The sequence below is a fragment of the Ictidomys tridecemlineatus genome, chromosome 12 (assembly GCF_052094955.1).
Source record: "Ictidomys tridecemlineatus isolate mIctTri1 chromosome 12, mIctTri1.hap1, whole genome shotgun sequence".
Lineage (NCBI taxonomy): Eukaryota > Metazoa > Chordata > Mammalia > Rodentia > Sciuridae > Ictidomys > Ictidomys tridecemlineatus.
Window position 1 is genome coordinate 70,600,394 of NC_135488.1, and position 20,150 is coordinate 70,620,543.

At 35.3% G+C, this 20,150-nt stretch overlaps 1 protein-coding gene across 10 annotated transcripts in view; it reads right to left on the reverse strand.

Annotated features, from left to right (window-relative positions):
• The window catches only part of Ehbp1 (EH domain binding protein 1), a 316,989-nt gene that overhangs the window by 179,831 nt on the left and 117,008 nt on the right, over positions 1 to 20,150 (reverse strand). For all 10 annotated transcript variants that reach the window (XM_040271158.2, XM_040271164.2, XM_078029123.1 and 7 more), the window contains one exon: positions 18,697 to 18,836. In XM_040271158.2, coding sequence (XP_040127092.2) covers positions 18,697 to 18,836 — 140 coding nt within the window. The remainder of the gene's footprint in view (positions 1 to 18,696; positions 18,837 to 20,150) is intronic.

Below are 20,150 nucleotides of genomic sequence, written 5' to 3' on the forward strand. Positions count from 1 at the left end.
GTTTTTTTACCCCAGGCTTGTGTGTGGGTTTTTTTTGTTTTGTTTTGATTTTTGGTTATTCAGATCCTTTGTATCCCTAAGTATATTTTAGAATCGGCTTTTCAGTGTATACACAAACACAAACAAAACAAAACAAAACAACAACAAAAACTCTGCTAGGATTACAATTGGCATCAAGTTAAATTTATATACAGATTTGGGGAGAAGTGACATATTAAGAGTCTTCTAATCTATGAATATGGAATATCTCTGCATTTATTAAGATCTTCTTTAATTATTCAGTAATATATTATACTTTTCTGTTAGAGGTTTTTCATATCCTTTGTTAATCTATTTCTAAGTAGTCTTTTTTAAACTGCTACTGTAAATGGAATTATTTTATTAATTTCATTTTCCAAATATTTGTTGTTCATATGTAGAAATACAGTAGATTTTTCTACACTGATTGTTCATCATGCTCTTTTACTAGGATTTCTAGTATAATGTTGAACAGAAGTAATGAGAGTAAACATTCTTGTCTTGTTCCCAGTTTTTAGGGGAAATGTGTTCAGTTCTAACTTCTTTAGAGCTCTAACTTCCATTCCAGCCCTGTTAGGTTCTCAATATCAGCAAAATTCTCCCAGAGAATTGGAGGTGGGGGGAAGTTAGATAATGCACAGTTGTTATTTGTTAGTATTTAAATAAAATAGCATTAGGGTTTAAAATTAACACATAAAGTAGGATAAATTTCTAATCTGTGATTTCTGCTACTTTTTTTATTCGTGGCACATTTGAATTCTAAACACTGTGAAGAAATATTCCTGCTATCTTTGGTCTCTCATCCTGAGGTTTCAATATCCTTTTAAAAAAGGTAGCTGTTAAACTTCTTAGCTCAAGGGATCAGAACTTCCCCACCATCTCTCTGTTTCTTTCCTTACTTCTCAATGTTAATGTCTAAATAATATGCAATTTTCTAAAAATTCCTATTCTCTGTGTAGACCTCCTAGATAGGTGCTCATTAAAAGAAAATTATCGAGTTCACAGAAATTGTATAGTTTTGTTTATGAGTGTCCTGGATACTGAAGGGTAGATGCCCAAGTAATGGATGTATTCACTGACCACAGCTTCATGTTTATTCTAAGGAATCTTCTAATCAAAATTGGGAGACTCACTTATCCCCATTCATAGCACTCGGAAACAGGACATTTAATCTAAGATGCCTGAGTCATACCATCATCAACTCTAGTTCTTCAGATATGTAACTGGTATCTTTTCTACTCACATCTGTGCTGTTAGATTTTGTTCCCTGAAAGTAGCCAATATGTCACTCTCCCTTCCTTCTCCCAAATTAACTTTATCAACTATGGGAAAGGATTAGGAAACACCAAGCAACCTTGCGTTATGGTAAAAATGAATACTGACTGGCAAATTGCATTATAATTGGATAATAGGACTCTGAATGGACTACATATCTGGTGGAAGGCCATAGCTTTGAGCTTTTCTGAATGTGGAGACTCATCTAACTGGGATGTCCTTTCCATGGACTTTGGAAATTATATCTAGGAAACTATAACAAAAGATATCAGCTCTTGTGCAGCATGGGATTTCAAACTAAGGCAATCCTTGCTCTTAACTATGTGGATGATCTTGTCTCTCTATATCCAAATTGTCATTTGGTAGTATAGCACAAAGAATAGCACCTAGACTGTTAAGGACTCACTCTGGTTAATTAAAAAAAAAAAGTATATCCTGTGTCTTGCACAATATTCCTTGAAGTAAATCTAATACTAACTAAGTTTAGCCTGCATGGGTCATGTAAGTGTGAATATCTGATTGAACTTGATTAGGCACTCATGGTGACCTTTGCAATAAGCAAAAAATACCAGTGTTCTTTCTGGTATCTCCTAATTTCTGAGTGTCCCCAATAATGCTTGCTATAAACTGTTCCCATTGAACCTGATTTTTTTGAGGTATATTAAAGAGGACCTTGCCATTTATGCAGGAGTCTTTTTTACCCCTGTTGGTGTGTATTCAGAAATTCAACATAGGTACTGGGGATGTTGCTCAATGGTAAATCACTTGCCTAGAATGCAGGAGGGAATAGGTTTGATCCCCAGAGCACAAAAACACAAGAAAACAAATAAAAAAACCAAAGTGAAAAACAAATGTCAAAAAAAGAAATACAAGAATAATTGCAAAGATGGGCATACTGCCAAATATTAATTCAAGCATACTAAGATGCCATATAAATGGAAGCTTATTATGTGCAATCATATATAATTTCTACTCTTGGCTGCAGCAAACTTTCCATTAAAAGGCTTTGTTTTTTCTAAGTCCAAGGTCTATTTCTCTTGCTACATTTCAAGAATTTTTCCAATTCAACTGTAACTAAAAGTTCTCCTGCCCATTCACTGATGTTACATCTCTATAGAATGTATCAATATATGTAACATCAATAAAAGATTCCTGATAAGTAGTCTCAAAATATGTTTCTAGTTAAGAAAGTCTGTTTCAGACAGAACAGGGAAGGGACTTTTGATCAGTCCAAATATAGATACTTTGGATTTACTTTCACCTTCCAGCAAAGACTGTAATTTTAGACATTATTTTATTAATTATTGCCGATTTAATAGCAACTTTCCATAAGAAATTACTAGATAAATGAATAGCCTCTATGTGTAAATCTAAGATATACAGAAAATAATTGCTAGCAATCTACTCCTTCAAGAAGAGGTTTCGGGGCTGGAGTTGTGGCTCAGAGAGCGTTTGCATAGCATCTGTGAGGTACCAAGTTTGATCCTCAGCACCACAAGAAAATAAACAAATAAAGGTATCGTGTCCACCTCAACTAAAAAAAAAATTTTTTTTTAAAGAGGAGGTTTCATGTTTAGTTGGGGAAATAATACAGCCAGTATAATTTTTATTAATATAATGCAATAATATTTTATACATTTATATTTCTTAAAGTATAATAGGGAAAAATCTAGAATACTCATCCCTTCATCCATAAAAATTATGTTGATAACTATTTCAAAGCTAGTAAAAAGAGTGAATATAAGCTGTGTTTAAGTTTTCCGATTTTAGCTGTTAAGTATAAATACCCACCATACTTTACTTGTACTGTTTTTATGAAATACATTTTGTTTACTCTTGAATATGAATAGTACTATAGTTAAATTTTAGTGTCCTTTTTGTATTATCCTAAATCTACCTTACTCAAACATTTAAAAAGTGAAGAGGCTGGTGAAATAAAATTATATGTGCTAAAAAATGCAACTAAAGAAGCCAGTTATTTAAGTCACTATTCCCTGCAAATGTAACATAAAATGCTGAGAAGAAAATGTAATATCAAAGCAAAAAAATATGGTACGATGTGGACATACTGACTTAGAACATGAATCTAGTCACCCGTGGTCCCTATCTACCCCTTCCATTCACATTTTACATTTATTACTTTTGGAAAACTAGTCTTAAATTATTTAGCTTTTAATTATGTGTATTGTCCAGAACATGTTCCTTCCATAAAATAGAAACCTTACCTTGTAAAAGGCAGTATATGTTTACAGGTCAATGGAACAGGATTATAAGCCAGAGTGGTCAAAATGGTCTACAATAGGAGAAGGGAGGACCTAATGATTTGCTATGGTCTTTTAGTTAACATATATTCAATTTTTAATATGTTCCAGAAAATGCGCTAGAAGTTAGAAATGAAAAAATAATTAGAAACTCTACCTTGAGAGTTTCTATTTTATAAGACACAGGGGAAAAATGAAAATAATAGTAACACAAATCAGTAGCATTCCAAAGGAATCTTGAATAATCACTAGTTGAATTAAAATAATTTCTTCAATTAGGGTAAGAGAATTTTAAATAGTCTAAAAAAAGTTAAGTCTCAGTCTCTTGAATCACTGGGATTACAGGCATGAACTACCATGTCCAGTGAATTTTAGAAAATTTAAGGCATATGTCCCATACTTAAGCAATGAGGGTTTAACCATAAAAGCAAAATATTACTAATGCTTTCACTGAATCTATGTATAGCTTAAAAACCCTTTATTTTCCTTTCAATACCAGTATAGAACTTATAAAATATTATTATATTTTCTTCTATTGCTGTTATCAAAAGAGCACACACTGCTCCAAACATGATCATATTAATATTCTATCAGAGTGATAAAAACTCATGCTATAGGAAAAGGCCTGTATTTGCAAATATAGAGTAGTATTATAAAGATGGAATAGTCAAGATTATCAGGAAATGGGTATGAAAAGCATCTCCAAGTTATACAGCAACAGAATTAAACTTTGAAAGATAGGTATGTTATGCTTTGAATATCCCCAAATTCATATGTTGGAACTTAATCACCAGGGTGATGGGTATTAAGAGATGTGGCCTTTGGAAGGAGATTAGATCATATGAAAAGTCTAATCTAATGCTAAATCCAACAAATAGAACATACATGTAAAATAGATATTTATGGAAAATTTACAAAAAATTACATTATGCAAACAGACTACAATAAAAAAACAAACTAAAAACTTTTCTAAAAATTGGGATAAAGGGACTTGAGGGAGTAAGTTTGAATTTCTTATTATTTGCTCTCCTGGCATGCAATCTATTAGAAACTGATCCCTTATTAGATATTAAATCTACTAACTCCTTGATCTTGAAATTCCTAGCCTCCCTCCATAACTGTGATCAACAAGTTTCTGTTGTTTGTAAATTACCTAGTGTGAAATCCGTAAGTGGACTAAGACAAGGTAGGTGAAAGGTCATTGGTGGTGACAGGGGAAGGACACTCATGTATCCTTCTGAAAATATTCAAACAAACCAAAAATCAAAACTCTTTAAAAGATTTTAAAAAACAGCTCAAATATGGGAAATGGCATTTAAAATTGCTGAGATCATTATAAAATACAATGCAACTGTTAGCATTTATTTTTGGGAAAAACAATAAAATATTACTGAAATAAATATAATAGTTGGCAAAAGTTTTCACAGAAAGAAGGGAATCATATTGCAACTTTCATCATTTAGGAGGATAGTAAAAAAGAACATTTCATACTTCCTAAGAGAATCATACATCAACAAGTCATATGCTGAGGGCCATTACCAAGTAGGAATGACGCATCAAAATTTCCTTGCCAAGCGTACCCCATGCTGCTTAGAGGACATTTGATGGGACATTGCATGCATGCTTTAATGAGGTGACCTTGCTCAAGGACCTAGGCAGATCCGGGTTTAGAGCTGATCAGGTTTGAGGAAGTAACCGGCTCCTCGAGTTTAAGGCGTTGCCAGTTTAAGATAATGGGTTTTAGGGAAGTTAGAGTTGAAGATTATTGCTGGGATTAGGGTGTTCCTGCTGCTTGTTCCCGTTGAGTTCTCGTGAGATTGAAATGGGATTTGGAGAGAGCCTCGTGGAGTAGGTGAATTGTGCGGGAGACAGAGAACGTGTTTGCCCCTGGACCTGTGTGGAGGTGGTGTGAGAGCTGGAATAAAGAATTGCTGTTTGAACCTACAAAGCTGTGAGTGCCTCGTGATTCTGGTGCCAAGCCGAGACATTGGCCTTGGCATTTTGGTGGCCCGTACGCGGAACGTCTGAAATTTGGAGGTGAGTAAAATCGCTCCCCCCTGAGGGAAGGCGAGAGAATGGGTGACCATTTCAAAAAACAATGTGTTCTTGTTTTGATTTATTTCATTTTTGTTTCAAGCTGCCTATCCCTAGAAATTTCTCAGGCAAACTGGGAAAAATGGTTGGCTCAAGGTTTGAAGTTTGTTAGCCCCGAGAAAGAGAAAATTGATACAGTGAATTTTTATTCAGTTTTTGTTTCATTCAGTTGTGGTTTTGTTTTGTGTTATCTTATTGGGTTGCGTTATCTTTATAGAAGATTAGAAATTATTAAAAAAGAAGCCGAAAAAGTGTTAAGTAAATTGTTAGAGATTCAGACCATGGAGGAAGACATTTTAGGTCAAGCAAAAGAGAAGGTCTCTCGAGCTAGTCAGAGAAAGGGAGAAAATTTAAAGGAAAAGGGGTTATTAGAAAAAAGGCCACAACAAGAGGCTGTCACTAACTCCGTTTTACCAGAGGGTGTAATTCAACCAACAGCCCCACCGATGGAGACAGCTGAGTGGCCCTCAAACCCCGTAGTTGATAGATGGGATCCTGAGACAGGACCTCAAAGATTAGCATGCCCTGTATTTGAACAGGCAGGAGGGCGGCGAATTCACCGTATTTTAGAATTTAAAACAGTGAAGCAGTTAAAGGAGGCTGTAACAACCTATGGTCCTCAAGCCCCCTTCACGGTAAGCATGGTGGAGTCCATTACTAACTTGGACATGACGCCAGCAGATTGGGCTAGCATGTGTAAATCTGTGCTAAATGGAGGACAATATTTGTTATGGAAGGTTGCCAATGAGGAATTTTGCATGGAGACAGCTAGGCGAAATGCAGCAGCCGGTTACCCTCAAAGAAGTCTTGAGATGTTATTAGGAAAGGGACCTTATGAGGGACAGCGGCAACAAATGGAATATGATCCTGCTGTATATGTACAGATTGCTGCAGACGCAGTTAGGGCATGGAAGACTTTACAAGGACATGGAGATTTACAAGGTCAGCTATCTAAGGTAATACAGAGACCTAATGAACCTTACGCTGACTTTGTAGATAGGCTTATTCAAACGGCTGCCAAAATTTTTGGTGACACAGAACAAGCAATGCCATTAATAAAACAACTGGCTTATGACCAAGCAAATCGTTGCTGCAGAGAGGTTATTAGACCATGGAGACATGAAGATTTAAACACATATATTAAATTATGTAGAGATGTTAATGAACAAGGGCAAGTCTTGGCAGCTGCAGTACAACAGGCTTTAGATGCCAGGCTAGAAACATGCTATAATTGTGAACAAACAGGACATTTTAAAAGGAGTTGCCCCATAAGAGAAGGGTTTAACAAAACTAGAAATCAAAGGAATAGAATACCGGGTATTTGCCCACGATGCCGTAGAGGGAGACATTGGGCTAATGAATGCCGTTCTCAAACCACCATAGAAGGTACTCCCTTATCAAAAAACGGACAAGGATCAAGTATTTACCCACGATATCGTGGAGAAAGGCACCAGGCTTCATTGCCAAAAAACGGACCGGGGGGCCCAATGCTCCGGGGCCCACAACCACAAATATACGGGGCAGTGGAGGAACCCAGAAACCCCATCAGGGTGGTGCCCAGGACACATTGTCCATTAAATCCCTCATCAGACAAACCCGAGGGAGCGCAGGGTTGGACATCTGCGCCTCTGCCAGAGCAGTATTAACTCCAGAGATGGGAGTTCAAATCATTCCCACAGGAGTAAAAGGACCTCTTCCCCAAGGAACAGTAGGCTTATTGTTGGGACGTAGTTCATCTACATTAAAAGGACTTATGATAAGTCCTGGGGTAATTGATCCCGATTATGTAGGTGAAATAAAAATTATAGCTAGTTCTCCAGGAGGTATATCAGTAATTTCACCTGGAGATAGAATAGCACAGTTGTTAATACTACCCAGCCTACATAATAAGTTCTCTAGTCTTAATGTAGAAAGAGGTTCCAAGGGATTAGGCTCCACAGGTGTGGATTGGGCTATGTTGTCTTTAAATTTAGATTCTCGCCCAATGTTAAAACTAAATATTCAGGGTCGTGACTTTAATGGACTGCTGGACACAGGTGCTGACCTTAGCATCATATCTCTTCAAGAATGGCCAAAACATTGGCCATTACAACAAGCCACTCAAACGCTTCGAGGCCTAGGAGTGGCGACTAATCCCCATAGAAGTGCTATGGTATTAGATTGGAAGGATCCTGAAGGATGTGAAGGAACTATACAGCCATATGTTTTGGATCACCTTCCTATTAATTTATGGGGACGAGATGTCCTAGATCAACTAGGTTTGATGTTAACAAATAACATCAATCCTAATGTGCCCACTACTAGGGCTAGACAAGGTATCAGGAAAGAAAAAAGATTAGGAAAACAAGAACAAGGTATAGCAGCGCCAATTCAAATAGATCAAGGAACAGACAGACATGGGTTGGATTTTCAGAAAGGGCCACTGAGACAATCAAAATTACTTGGAAATCAGAAAGACCAGTGTGGGTTCCTCAGTGGCCCCTGACTAAAGAAAAGATACAAGTAGCCCATGATCTGGTCAAACAACAATTAGCGGAAGGACATTTACAACCTTCCGTATCTCCCCATAATACTCCCATTTTTGTTATCAAAAAGAAATCGGGTAAATGGAGATTATTACAAGATTTAAGAGCAATTAATAATGAGATGGTTATTATGGGACCTGCTCAATCAGGGATTCCTCAATTGTCTGCTTTACCAAAAACGTGGCATGTTTTAGCTATAGACATTAAAGATTGCTTTTTTTCGATTCCAATTCATCCCGAGGATAGTCCACGTTTTGCATTTACTATCCCTGCATTAAATCATGAAGGTCCTGATGAGAGATATGAATGGAAAGTACTCCCTCAAGGAATGGCTAACAGTCCAACTATGTGTCAAATATATGTTAATAAAGCAATCCAGCCACTTAGAAATCAAAATCCTGAACTAAAAATATTTCACTATATGGATGATGTATTATTGGCTCATAAAGATAAAAACACATTGCTGGAATGTTATGCCACACTTACAAACTTGTTAAAAAATTATAATCTAGAGATAGGAATAGACAAAGTACAATTAAATTTTCCAATTAATTATTTAGGAGTTCTATTATCCTCAACCATGGTCCGTCCACCTAAAATTCAAATACGAGTAGATCAACTCAAATCACTTAATGACTTTCAAAAGTTGTTGGGAGATATAAATTGGATAAGGCCTTATCTAGGCATACCAACAGGAGAGTTGGGACCTTTATTTGATATTCTAAAAGGTCCATCAGATCCAAATTCACCCCGAATGTTAACTCCTAAAGCTAGAAAGGCATTAAAAATTATTGAGACATATATGGAAAATATGCATTTAGATAGAATTGATATAAGTTTGCCTTTATTATTTATTGTACTACCAACAAGAAATATTCCTACAGGAGTATTTTGGCAGGAAGGTCCATTATTGTGGATACATTTATCTTATTCTCCTAACACTATTCTTACTAGGTATCCTGAGGCTGTAGGACAATTAATACTCAAAGGTATAAGAGCAGCAAAGACAGTGTTTGGAATTTCTCCCAATAAAATTATTACTCCATATACTATGGAGCAAATTGATGAGTTAGCTAATGAATTAAATACTTGGGCAATAATCATGTGTAAATCGAATGTTTCATTTGATAATCATTTACCATCTAATCCTTTGTTGTCTTTTTGGTCTAAGCATCCTGTAGTTTTTCCTAAAATGACAAGAAAAACACCTATCATGAATGCTCCAAATATATTCACTGATGGGTCTAATAATGGTACAGCTGCAGTAGTTACCCCTGATCAAACTTTTACATTTTTAGTTCCCAAACAGTCAGCTCAAAAAGTAGAGCTTAATGCAGTTCTACAAGCTTTTGTGATGTTCAAAGATTCTGTATTTAATTTATTCTCTGATAGCCAGTATGTAGTTAATGCTATAACATCCCTTGAAGATGCTGGTAGGATTTCCCCTTCCTCTACTGTTTTCTCTTTGTTTTCCACTATACAAAGTCTAATCTGGGATAGAAAAGATCCATTCTTTATAGGACATATCAGGGCACATACAGGATTGCCTGGAGCCCTTAGTTTGGGCAATGATTTAGCAGATAAAACTACACATGATATACATATTTTTTCTACTGTAGAAGAAGCTACAAATTTTCATAAAAGGTTTCATGTTAACGCTAATACTTTACAGAAGCGTTTTAAAATAACTAAGGAACAAGCCAGGCATATAATAAAACAATGTCAAAATTGTGTGACCTTTTTACCACAAGTTAATCTTGGAGTCAATCCTAGAGGACTGATACCTAACCATATTTGGCAGATGGACGTCACACACTTGCCAGAATTTGGAAAATTAAAATATTTACATGTTACAGTTGATACTTCTTCCGGATTTTTGATGGGCTCCCTTCATGCTGGAGAAAAAACTAAAGATGTTATAGCTCATTGCTTACAAAATTTTGCCACTGTGGGTGTTCCTAAACAGTTAAAAACTGATAACGGTCCTGGTTATACGTCTAAATCTTTTAAACAATTTTGCTCATCATTTGGTATTACTCATATAACAGGAATCCCATACAATCCACAGGGACAAGGCATAGTTGAAAGAGCTCATCAAACTATTAAAACGTACCTATTAAAGCAAAAAGAGGGAATTGGAAAGGGGTATATATCCCCCAAAGATAAACTTAAAATAACCCTTTTTACTCTAAACTTTCTAAATTTGGATTCATCAGGACTTAGTGCTGCGGAAAGACATATGTATCCGAAAAATGTACATAAGCCTAAGGTACTTTGGAAAGATATTCTAACAGGACAATGGAAAGGTCCCGACCCAGTTATTGTCTGGAGTCGGGGTTCCGTTTGTGTGTTCCCACAGGGAGAACAGCAGCCGATTTGGATTCCAGAGAGGTTAACCAAAACAATTTCTACAGAAAAAGAAGATGATTTGACTGAAATCCATAACAGCTGATATCCAGAGCGCCAGCTTGGCTATTCTTACATCTGCGACAGTGATTAACCACGGTGCCTTTTTTCAATATCTATTTTATTATTGCATTTTTCCCACATCGTAAAGTTCTATTTTATTTTTTGAGCTCATACAAACCTAGGTTAATGTTTTTCTGATCAGTTTTGTTTTTTGACTGTTTTTAATTTTTTGACTGTGGAGTTTTTAAACATTGCAATGGAGATTTTACCTAGGTAAAGCTACAAGGCCGTTATTATTGTCTTATATGTTGTATGTTATGTGTGCCCTGTTTTGTGTTGCATGTCAGTATGTGTATATGTCCATATTTTTATATGAGGAGCGCTCATGAAAAAATGAATCCGAATTTTTTTTTTTTTTATTCACGTGACTTAAGTGGTTTAATTTAAATTAGTTAAACAGCTATTAATGATTGCTTTCAAAGGTGATTAACAGATCTGTTTGCTTACTATTGTTTTTAAAGGTGATTAACAGATCTGTTTGTTTACTTTCACTTTTCTTTTCATCATATTTAATAATTCTGTTCAGGATAATGTCTCTTTAACATCATTGCCAGAATTCCCATCTCCATCCCAGTGCCGGTGAAGACAAAGAAAACCAAACTACAGCTTCTATGATAGCTACCACAGTAAACTGTATAAACTGATGCATCAATGAATATAACTCAACAAGTAATGCTCAATCAAGGACTTGATTTACTTTGGGAGGAAATGGACATATTGATAGACTCCTCCGATTTGAACTGCCTGCAGAACTTGCCTGGACTATATATCAGTTGCATGCATTGTGAACTATCGTCTGGTGCAGCGAATTGTGGTACTGCTGGCATATTTTTGCTGATGGTGTCACCAGTGATGCAATTTCCTTGCCAGCGCACCCCATGTTAATTGTGGTAATGCTGGCATCTTTGCTGATGGTGTCACCAGTGATGCAATTTTTCCAAAGGAGCCGTCAATTGGCTTGGTGTCGTGGCATTTCTGTATCTTCCTCCCTTCTACTAGTGATGGTCTAAAATTTGGGGGCCAACAGAGGTGAGGCAAGAACCTCACCCCCCCACTGGCACCAAGGTTAAATTTGGGGGCCAACAGAGGTGAGGCAAGAACCTCACCCCCCCACTGGTGCTTTGGCCTATCCACAAGCATGGCTGAATGCTGGACCGGTAGTCAGCGACGGGTTGATCTGATTGCAGTGGATTCAACCTAAGACAGGGGACTGACGCCTAGAGGTCAGTTCATCCGATGACGGGTAAGAACCATATGTTGAATTGGACAACCTACCAGGCACGGTCCTAAGCCGCATTGCTTGTTGTTTAATTAATCAGAAGGGGGGAGATGCTGAGGGCCATTACCAAGTAGGAATGACGCATCAAAATTTCCTTGCCAAGCGTACCCCATGCTGCTTAGAGGACATTTGATGGGACATTGCATGCATGCTTTAATGAGGTGACCTTGCTCAAGGACCTAGGCAGATCCGGGTTTAGAGCTGATCAGGTTTGAGGAAGTAACCGGCTCCTCGAGTTTAAGGCGTTGCCAGTTTAAGATAATGGGTTTTAGGGAAGTTAGAGTTGAAGATTATTGCTGGGATTAGGGTGTTCCTGCTGCTTGTTCCCGTTGAGTTCTCGTGAGATTGAAATGGGATTTGGAGAGAGCCTCGTGGAGTAGGTGAATTGTGCGGGAGACAGAGAACGTGTTTGCCCCTGGACCTGTGTGGAGGTGGTGTGAGAGCTGGAATAAAGAATTGCTGTTTGAACCTACAAAGCTGTGAGTGCCTCGTGATTCTGGTGCCAAGCCGAGACATTGGCCTTGGCAGTCATAACAATCGTAAATATTTATACCCCACATACAATGGAGCATCTACATACCTCGAACAAACCCTTCTCAATTTCAAGAATCAAAAAGACCACAACACACTAATACTGGGTGACTGTAATACACCTCTCTCACCACTGGATACATTCTCAAAACAAAAATTAAATAGAGAAGCTACAGAACTAAAAATTTAATAACTTAGGCTTAACAGACATATACAGAATATTTCATCCCTCTATGACTGAATACAATTTCTTCACAGCAACACATGGATCCTTCTCTAAAATAGACCATATCTTAGACCACAAAGCAACTCTTAGCAAATACAAAAAAGTAGAGATAATACCTTGCATTCTATTAGATCATAATGGAATGATATTAGAAATCAACAATAAAATAAAATATAGAAACTAGTCTAACACCTGGAGACTAAGTAACATGCTACTGAAACCAATGGATAGCAGAAGAAATCAGAGATGAAATAAAATAATACTTAGAGGTAAATGAGAATAGCGATACAACATATCAAAATCTTTGAAACACAGAGAAGGCAGTTCTAAGAGTAAAGTTCCTTGCATTGAGTGCACTCCTTAAAAGAACAGAAAGTCACCAAATAAATACCCTAACATTACATCTCAGAGCCCTAGAAAAATAACAAATCAATACCTAAAGCAGAAGACAGGAAATATTTAAAATCAGAGCTGAAATCAATAAAATTGAAACAAAAAATAATAACTCAGAAAAGTCGATGAAACAAAAAGTTGGTTCTTTGGAAAAATAAATAAAATTGATAAACCCTTAGCTAAGCTAACCGGGGGAAGGGGTGGAATCCTCAAATCACTAAAATTTGTGATGAAAAGGAAATATCACAATGGACACTACTGAAATACAATAATCAGAAACTATTTTGAAATTTATACTATAATAAAATAGAAAACCTTGAAGACATTGACAAATTTCTAGAGATGTATAACCTGCCCAAATTGAAACAGGAGGACAGAAAATTTATTGGTTGTTCAAAACAATACATAGCTCATGACATATCATCTTTCATACATTTGATTCAAGTGGGTTATGAACTCCCATTTTTACCCCAAATACAAGTTGCAGAATCACATTGGTTACACATCCACATTTTTACATAATGCCATATTAGTGACTGTTGTATTCTGCTACCTTTCCTATCCCCTACTATCCCCCCCCTTCCCTCCCATCTTCCCTCTCTACCCCATTGGCTGTTGTTCAATTCTCTCCCTTGTTTTTTTTCCCCTTTCCCCTCACCATCTCTTATATGTAATTCTGTGTAACAATGAGGGTCTCCTTCCATTTCCATACAGTTTCCCTTCTCTCTCCCTTTCCCTCCCACCACTCATCTCTGTTTAATGTTAGTCTTTTCCTCATGCTCTTCCTCCCTGCTCTGTTCTTAGTTGTCTCCTTATATCAAAGAAGACATAAACAGATCAATTTCAAGCAATGAAATGGAAGACACCAACAAAAGCCTACTAACTAACGGGCTGGGGATATGGCTCAAGTGGTAGCACGCTCGCCTAGCATACGTGAGGCACTGGATTTGATTCTTGGCACCACATAAAAAAACAAAACACAAAAAAACAAAAAAACATACCAAAATAAAGATATTGTGTCTACCTAAAAAAACCTAAGAAATAATAAAAAAAAATAAAAGCCTACAAACATGCGGATGGGGTTGTAGCTCAGTGGCAAAGTGCTCATCTAGCATGTGTGAGGTACTGGGTTCAATCCTTAGCACCACATAAAAATAAATAAAGGCATGCTGTCCATCTACAACCACACACATACACACAAAAAAGTAAATAAATAAAAATAAAATAAAAAGCTTACTAACAAAGAAAAGTCCAAGATCAGATGGATTCTCAGCTGAGTTCTATTGGACATTCAAAGAAGAACAAACATCAGTCTTTCTCAAATTATTCCATGAATGAGAAGAGGAGGGAACCCTTCCAAACTCATTCTATGAACCCAATATCACCCCAATACCAAAACTAGACAAAGACACACCAAAGAAGGAAAACAAAACTTCAGAACAATATCCCTGATGATCATAGATGCAAAAATTCTTAATAAAATACTGGCAAATTACATACAAAAACATATTAAAAAATAGTGCACCATGACCAAGTAGGCTTCATCCTAGAAATTCAAGGTTGGTTCAACATATGGAAATCAATAAACATAATTCATCCCATAAATAGATTTAAAGACTAGATTATCTCAATAAATACAGAAAAAAGCATTTGAGAAAATACAGCATCCATTCATGTTCAAAACACCAGAAAAACTAAGGATAGTAGGAATATACCTCAACATTGTAAAAACTGTATATGCTAAACCCAAGGCTAACATAATTCTAAATTGAGAAAAATTGAGAACATTCTCTCTAAAAACTGAAACATGCCCTTTTTCACCACTTCTATTCAACTTAGTCCTTGAAACTCTAGCCAGAAGAAATTAAAGGAATACTAATTGAAAAGGAGAACTCAAACTATCCTTATTTTCTGATGACATGATTCTATATTTAGAAGACCCAAAAAACTCCACCAGAAAACTTCTAGAACTCATAAATGAATTCAGCAAAGTAGCAGGATATAAAATTAATACCCATAAATCAACTGCATTCCTATACAACAGTGAGGAATCGATAGAAAGAGAAATTAGAAAAACTATCCCATTCACAATAGCCTTGGTAAAAAAAATTGAGAATCAATCTAAAAAAAGATGTCAAAGACTTCTAAAATGAAAACTACAGTACATTAAAGTAAGAAATTGAAGAACTTTGAAGATGAATCCATATTCCTGGATAGGCAGAATTAATATTGTCAAAATGACCATACTAACAAAAGTGGTGTACATATTTGATGCAATTCCTATTAATATTCCAATTAATATTTCTATTTCCATTCTTCATAGAAATAGAAAAGGCAGTCATAAAATTCATTTAGAAAAATAAGAGACCCAGAATACCCAAAGCAATCCCTAGTGAGAAAAATGAAATGGAGGCATCACAATACCAGACATTAAATTATACTACAGAGATAGAGAAACAAAAATGAACCACTTGGTAAACAAACAAACAAACAACAACAAAATTGAATAGTATTTGCACCAAAACAGACATGAAGACCAATAGTACAGAATAGAAGACACAGAGATAAACCCACATAAATACCGTTCTGTCATCCTAGACAAAGGTGCCATAAACATACATTGGAGAAAGGAAAGCCTCTCTTCAGCAAATGGTGCTGGGGAGACTGGAAATCCACATGCAGCAAAATGTATTTATACCCCTATCTCTCACCTTGCACAAAACTCAACTCAAAAGTAGACCAAGGACCTGGGCATTACCCTATGCTTACTAGAAGAAAAAATATGCCCAAATAATCCATGATGTTGGCTCTGGAACCAAATTTCTCAACAAGACTCCTAAAGCACAATAAATAAAATCAAGAATTAATAAATGGGATGGTATAAAACTAAAAAGCTTCTTCACAGCAAAGAAAATAATGAAGAATGTGAAGAAAGAGCCTATAGAATGGAAGAAAATCTTTGCCACATGTACCGCAGATAGAACGTTAATCTCCAGAATATATAAAGAACTCAAAAAACTTCACACTAATAATAATAATAATAATAACAACAACAACTCAATCAATAAATGGGAAAGGAACTGAACGAACACTTCACAAAAGAAGAAATACAATCAATTAACAAACATAAAAAAATGTTCAACATCTCTAGCAATTAGATAAATGCAAATCAAAACTATACTGAGATTCTCACTCTAGTCAGAATGGAAATTAACAAGAACACAAGTAATAATAAATGATGGCAATGATGTGGGAGAAAAGGTACACTCATACATTGCTGGTGGGACTGTAAATTGGTGTAACCACTCTGGAAAGCAGTATGGAGATTCCTCAGAAAACCTGGAATGGAACCATATTTGACCCAGTTATCCCACTCCTTGGTATGTACCCCAAAAACTTAAAATCAGCATACTACTGGGGCTAGGGTTGTACCTCAGTGGAAGAGCTCTTGCCTTGCATGTATTAGGCACCGAGTTTGATCCTCAGCACCATATAAAACATAAATAACAAAATAAATGCATTATGTCTATCTACAACTAATTTTTTAAAAAATCAGCATATTACCATAATACAGCTACATCAATATTTACAGCAGCTCAACTCACTGTAGCTAAGCTATGGAACCAACCTAGGCCCCATCAATAGATGAATGGATAAAGAAAATGTTATATACACAATAGAATATTACTCAGCCATAAAGAAGAATAAAATTATGGCATTTGCTGGTAAATGAACTGGAGATTATCATGCTAAGTCAAGTAAGCCAATCCCACCAAAACCAAAAGCCAAACATTCTCTCTGATATGTGATGCTAACACACAATAAGATGGGGTAAGGGGAAGAAAAGAATAGAAGTTCATAGGATTAGACAAATGGGAATGAAGGGAAAGGAAGGGAGATGCAAATAGGAAAGACAGTAGAATGAATCAGACATAAGTTTCCTGTGTTTATATATAAATACAAGACCAGTGTAACTCAACATTGTGTACAACCACAAGAATGGGAAATTATACTCCAGGTATAATATGTCAAAATATACTTTATTGTCATGTATATATAAAAAGAATAAACAAATTTTTAAAAGAGTCAATAGATTCTATTTTACTTTTTATGTTAGTATTGATGGATGGTTTATTCATTTAACTATCTAGCTTTTTAATAAACTACTACTCTAATATAAAAATAGAATATATATTTTCCAAATTATTCTATTAAAATATTTGATTAAAAATTCTTAAGAGTAGCAAAATTTGGGGAACAGGTGAGAAAATTACTAAGAAAAGACACAAAATAAAAGTACAAAAAGAAATAAATGAAATTAAGTATGTCAGTTATCAAGACATATAATATTAAAGGCCAAATATTATAAGGTTAGATTAGCCATATGCTATTTATAAGAGAAATATAAATATTCAAAATAAAGGGATAAATATGTCCCCCAAATTAAGTATGTTAAAAATATCAATATATTTCAAGTAAAATTTCAAGGCCTGAGGCATTAAATGGGGCAAGCATACAAATGAGAATGAAGTTATAAGAATGTGCATATAAAAAAGATATTTACGAAAAATTTACAAAAATACATGACATAACTAGACCAAGAAAAAACATCAATAAAATGTTTTCTAAAACTTGAAATCTGAAGAACTTTTGAATCTTATTGAATTAATAAACTAGAAATAAACAAACTCAAAATAAACACTCCTGAACAATCTTGGATCAAAAAAAATCAAAATTTCAATCACAAATTAGAAAATAATAATTTATAAAATCTGCACATGACAAAACATGTACTGTTACATACAAGTCTGATTTGTTTCCCATGGTAGATTTCTAGATGTGAAGCAGAAGTGAAAGTCACTGGAACAAAGTCTAGGAACATTTTGGCTAAGGATTTACACGGTGATCAATGTGATTGATCCCCATGTGGTAGCAGGAATTGAGGCAAAGCCAAGAGATAAATACCAAAGTATCAATTCATTTGGAAAAAAAACAAGAATTGATCACATAGTAGTGAAGGGACATCAATCCAGAAATTTAGAGCAGTTAACTAAAAGAAATATATAAACAGTACTTGATTTTCACACCAATAAAGTAAAAATCAGTTCCTCTGTGTAATAACCAGATTAGCGATAACTATTAACCAACGATTAAAAAGGAGGTTCTAACTATTTAACATCTTAGTAGTTTGATCAAACCAACTAGAAGGGATAGCTTCATGGCATATTTTCATAAATATATGCAAATCTGAAACAGAATATCCATATAATTCATGTAACTATATGAACATGAGCTAGGAGAAGCTTCTTGTTTTGTTTTATCATCCCTTTAAGGCATATCTTTATGTCAGAGGTTTCATTCATACATTGACAAAGAAATATGAGCATATTTAAGTTGCTTTATACTATAATTCTGAAATTACAGCAAAGAATTTTATGTTTCTTTGATTATCTTTGGACTTGATCTTAAACTGCTAAAAATCTGTTCAATTGTAATAAGCATAAAAAGCTTTCAGAGAACTGAAAGGTTTAAGGAAAAAAATCTTAGTGGAATTTTTTTTTCTGGTAAATGTTTCAACTCTTCAAAACAAGAGAAAACTTTTAGTTTAATGATAATAAAACTAACCTGTAATTTTTGCTGCCTTTTCTTCTTGGTTCACTCGGTTCTCATCATCATCTTCATTATCTTCTTCAAAGTCATCCAAATTGCCAATGTCAGCTTGCTTCATACTCATCAAACTAGCCAAACTTTGCATGTCTTCATCCCTATATTAATGATTAAAGACATAATCAAATTATAATACAGTTAATTTAAATGACATTGCTTGAAAAAGTATTATTTCTTAAGACATACAGGCTGAGTATCCTTTATCTGAAAGTTGAAAATCCAAATGTTTCCAAGTCCCAAACTTTTTAAGCCACTGAAATAATGCCACAAGAGAAAAATTGCATACCCAAGTTCACATGTTAGGTTGTAGTGAAACTTCAGGTGCACTAAAAAACTGTATAAAATTATCTTCAGGCATATAAGGTGTATAAGGTGTCTATGAAACAAACAAATTTAGTGTTTAGACTTGGTCCCATCCCCAAGATGCCTCATTGTGTACATGTAAATATTCCAGTATCTAAAAAAATCTGAAATCTGAAACACTTCTGGTCCTAAGCATTTTGGATAAGGGATATCAATCTATAATAGTAATATATTCTTTATTTCTGTAAATCTGCAAATAAGTCTTTTTAAACAGTTGTATAAGAAAATTGAATAATCTAAGTAGTCCTATTCATTAATTTTTAAATAGCATGTTTAATAAGTAAAAAGAGAGGAAAATTAAAAACTAACCAATTAGGAGTTAATTTAAATCTGTATGCTATTCATAAAGCAATAGGATAAGCCAGGAGCAGTGGTGCACAACTATATCCCAGCAATTTGGGAGGCTGAGACAGGAAGATTGAAAGTTTCAGAGCAGACTCGGCAATTTAGTGAGGCATTCAGCAACTTAAAACCCTGTCTCAAAATAAAAAATTGAAGGGACTGGGATATAGATCAGTGGTAAAGAACCCCTGAGTTCAATCTCCAGCATCAAAAATCAACCAATCAATCAATAGTACAGTTGCAAATCACATGACATATAGACTCAAAAATATTAAAAATTTTTAATTTCAAAAGATAGCATTCCTAAAAAGTTAATTTGCTTAATATTTTTACTTTAATTTACTTATATTTTAACCCTGAACATTTTTCGTTGGGGAAGGTAAGTAAGTATGGAAGAAGTAGATAGAAAGAAGATTACCATCAAACAGTGACGAGAGGTGGGAGGGAATGGGAGAGAGAGGGGGAATTTCACGGAAGAGGGAAGGAGACCCGCATTGTTATAAAAAATACATATAAGAGGATGTGAGGCGAAGGGGAGGAAAAAAATATAAAAATAAGAGAGAGTGAGAGAAGTGAGTTACGGTAGTTGGGGTAGAGGGAGGGGAGGAGAGGGGAGGGAAGGGGAGGGGAGGGGGGACAGGAAGGGGATAAGAAGAGCAGCAGAATACAACAGACACTTGTTTGGCAGTATAAACGTGGTTGTATAA